At 38.5% G+C, this 3,840-nt stretch overlaps 1 protein-coding gene across 1 annotated transcript; it reads right to left on the bottom strand.

Annotated features, from left to right (window-relative positions):
* Positions 1-248: 248 nt before the first annotated feature.
* LOC111494413 (inactive beta-amylase 9-like) lies at positions 249-2,863 on the bottom strand. The gene is made up of 3 exons (XM_023144356.1): positions 2,411-2,863; positions 1,429-1,911; positions 249-1,315 (listed from the first exon to the last, which is right to left on the bottom strand). The coding sequence occupies exons 1-3, from the start codon at positions 2,645-2,647 to the stop codon at positions 446-448; spliced, it is 1,590 nt and encodes a 529-aa protein (XP_023000124.1). The 5' UTR covers positions 2,648-2,863; the 3' UTR covers positions 249-445.
* Positions 2,864-3,840: the final 977 nt, after the last annotated feature.

Here is a 3,840-nt window from a genome sequence, read left to right as displayed (position 1 = left end):
TTTTTTTTTTTTTTTTTTTTTTTTTTTTTTTTTTTTTTTTTTTTTTTTTTTTTTTTTTTTTTTTTTTGAGGGATTGAATCGCAGAGAAACTTGCGAAATTCGAAGACTCATTATTTGGTTGTGATTTGTATATTTCTTCATGTTTATGTAAATAATGAATTCTTTTTCCTTTTTTTTTTTTTTTCCGTTTCCTCTTTTATCATATTTCATATGAATCTCTTCTATGATGTATGCATTTCAGTAAAATATAACTCTAATACATAATTAATAATTGAATTACTTTAAAACAACCTTTCTGGTTATCTAATTTAGAATCTTATAGAACTGCCTTCTGGAGGATGTGTAATAGCTAAATCCTCAATCTGAAGTGTATTAATTTAATCTCAAGCCTTGAAGTGAAGTTATTTTTACATTACTATGATTATATGATACTCTCCGCCCTCTATTAAGCTGCTTGCATCTGTTCTTTGGCCACGGAACTGGCGGGTGACGACGCGGTGTCGTCTTCTCCGATTGGAAGGTCATCTGAATGCAGTTCAGGTTGATGGACACTACGGACGAATTCAGCAAAAGAAGGAAAGTGCTCTGGAGAGAAGAAGTATGCTCCCATTCTCTGGTATGTGAACAGCTCCACACTCTCCCCTTCCAAATTGTTCTTTATCTGATCGAACCCCCCGGGAGTTCCCGAACTCGATGAGTTTTGCCCCGACAACATTACCCCGTGCTTTCTGCTAGCTGACTTGATTTGAGCTATTAATGACTCGGGGCTCGACAGTGATTCTTGAGGCTGTTGTTGATCTGATAAGTCCATTCCAGGCAAGATCATTTTGGTTGAGTTCCTAGCGAACATTTCGGCAACAGCCTCATATCCGTCTCGGCTGGCGGTATTGTAGAACCCAGCTGTTAGTTCGCTGGGGTGCGATCGAGTTTTGTACCAGGAATGCTTCAATGGAACTGTCCCATGAACGGTTGCTTCGGTGTTGCCGAAGATGGATGAAGCAAGAGAAAGAAGGCGATCGCCATGGTCAATAAGCTCGCTAGAATACCATGAAAGGAAGAAATCTCCATAGTGAGACTCCCATGAACCGCCATGATCTTTAAAGAAATTGTTAGCATTCGGCATTTCATTATAACTCGGAGCATCATGGGGACCTCCAAGACCGTATAAAGGATTCCCGCTTGCTTCAGCGTGTTGCTTAAGATTGCTAAGCATGTTTTTATCATAGCACTGAAATTCTCCAACACCATGTGATTTTGGTTGTCGCTGAGACGGATACCGAAGCTCACCGTCTGGTCCAAGACTCATGGAGATACCCTGAAATTGATCAAAAGGCAACAATAAGTAATAGAAACCCAAACAAAGCCATAAAATGAAGGCTAAATGCAAAAGGCCTCATAATAAATGGAAATGTATTCCTTAGTTCTTACCGAGATTGTAGAGCCCATGAGATTTGAGAATGAAGACTTGAAGCTCTCACAAAATTCATGGTAAACTTGGATTGGAGTTTTTCCATTCAGGACAGGAAGCTTATCGACAGAGAGCGATAAGCAATCTTTGTATTGCTGCCTGTACCGATCGGTGAAGTATACGTTCGGATCGGATTCACCGATCTTCGAGATCCATTCAGGAAGAGGAATTCTTGGTTGGTTAGATCCATGGAAGCAGAGTGAAACATGAAGCTTGAGCCCTGAATTTTGGACCATCTCTGCGAGGGTAAGATAGCCTGACCATTCATATTTCCCCATAGTTTCTTTCTCAACGATTCCCCACCACACCGGAAGCTCGACACCTTCTACGCCAAGCAACTTCAGAGCCTTGAGCCCTGCTGCGATTGCCTTCGAATGGTTTATCGCATTGCACGTAGAAACTGCATCCAACGGCAAACCGACATACAATTTTACACCCTCGAGCTGCAAAAACGTATGAAAAAGACTGTCAATAATGAACTTAAGCAAGCAAAATTAACATGTTTTTCGCTTTAAAGTCACCCAAAAATCTTTATATCAATGGATCTTCCCAACTTTTAGCCAACGCACATTAACTACTGAGATGCATCGCAATATCATAGCAGGAAGTACTAAGTTCAAACTCTCCATTCATACTGATAATTACAAGCTACGGAGAGCATCAAGAAGCTTTTGTGTTAAGCGTTCATTTTATATAAACAGCCAAAGTTAATGACATCTAATCATAACCATTGGAACTTTTATACTCAATGAAGACAGAAAAGAGTAATTAAAAACTGAACTACGAGTTAATATAAGACAGGGATTCTTGCATTCAGCCTTGCAGTTTTCATCAATTAATCTGTCGGCTAACAGATTCAAGCCTTCTCAGCCTCCAAACAAGACGATATCAAAGGGGAAAAGCAACGAAAACACTACCAAGAAGAAGTATAATAGTACTCACGGATTTGGATCTTCTTCCAACGTCGACGTTTTGAGATTGAACTGGTTCCATCTGTGAGGCTTTCGTCGATAATCGGATTCTCAACTTTTCAAACCTCGAACTCCTAGTGAAACAGATCTTCGATTTTGAACCAAAAATCTTACTATCAACTTTCGAATTCAAAAGCCCTAACTCTCTGTTACCAAAATCGGCTCCGGCAATCTTCGCTTGAGATTTTGCAATCACCGAAACCTCCATAATCGGGATGAAATGAAACGGAAAGTTCAAACAAAAATCCACGCGCGAACCGAAGAAATCAGGATCAAGAAAACAGAAATCGATTCCGAAATCTAAAGACGAAAATCGATGAACTATCGAGAAACAAAGATTCTCAAACGGCAAGAAGAAAAATTAAGATAGCTTTAGCGAAAGGTAAAACGGAGCTCTCAAATTGAAGGCCAAATGGGTGGGGAAGCTTTGAATTTATATAAGAAAACGCCACTGAAGGGAAGAAAAATGAAAAAGAGAAAAAGCAAGAAAATGACAATGCCACGTGGCAGAATTTCAGAAGACCAAAGTTATACCGCGGAATTACTTATTTTTTGTTAATTAAAAGAAAAAGAAAAGAATTTTCGTATAAACCACAAGATTAAGACCATTCAATATAATTAATTCGATGGCTTGTGATGACGTGTCAATGATTAATTAATGTGGGACCCAAAGCCAAGTCAGCTTACGGTGTGTTTGCCAGTTGTCTAATTTTTTTTAAACCACTTATTTTAATAACTGAATTATTATGGTTTCTTGATTGGAATTCCCTATTCTAAAATCTTATCCACTTATCCAAACAGACAAAAGCCTCGCCGAAGAAATTACGGAAAAGGGCTTTTGTTTGTTAATACACGTGGCACGCATATAGAGGTCTAGCCTGAGTGCTGAGTCATCGCTCACGTGTACCTTCATTTTATTTTATTTTAATAATTATCGGCTTCCACAGAAATCAGAATCTCGACGCTCTGCTGGTTTGGATGGTAAAACTGATAAAAATTGTCGCCGTCATTAATTGGATGGTGAGCTGCCCTGCCCTGCCCGTAGACGGGGTAGTTGCTGACCGAACTTTTGGTAAAACATTACAGGCAAGTCGTGGAATTTGTCGGCCACGTGTTAAGAAACTAAATCCTTGCTGACTAGGAATGGTCGGCTCTGATCCAACGGCGATTTCGACACGTGGCTCCCTGAACCAACTTTATGGCATACGCGGTTTTACTTTCAACGACCGAGTAAATGAGATTTCCGTAAAAATAATTGAGCAATTTACAGTAAGTTATCAATTTACCGTAAGTTATCAATTTACGTCTATTTAAAATAGTAAAATACCAAAAAAAAAAAAAAAAAAAAAAAAAAAAAAAAAAAAAAAAAAAAAAAAAAAAAAAAAAAAAACAAAAAAAAAA

The sequence above is a fragment of the Cucurbita maxima genome, unplaced genomic scaffold, assembly GCF_002738345.1.
Source record: "Cucurbita maxima cultivar Rimu unplaced genomic scaffold, Cmax_1.0 Cma_Scf00020, whole genome shotgun sequence".
NCBI lineage: Eukaryota > Viridiplantae > Streptophyta > Magnoliopsida > Cucurbitales > Cucurbitaceae > Cucurbita > Cucurbita maxima.
Note: the sequence above shows the minus strand (reverse complement) of the source record. Positions and strands in the feature narration are given on the sequence as shown.

Coding starts and splice junctions, on each gene's coding strand:
- LOC111494413 (XM_023144356.1), bottom strand. CDS start 2,647: ATGGAGGTTTCGGTGATTGCAAAATCTCAAGCGAAGATTGCCGGAGCC. Junction 1,912..2,410: donor TTGGAAGAAGATCCAAATCC/GTGAGTACTATT, acceptor ACGTTTTTGCAG/CTCGAGGGTGTAAAATTGTA. Junction 1,316..1,428: donor TCATGGGCTCTACAATCTCG/GTAAGAACTAAG, acceptor GATCAATTTCAG/GGTATCTCCATGAGTCTTGG.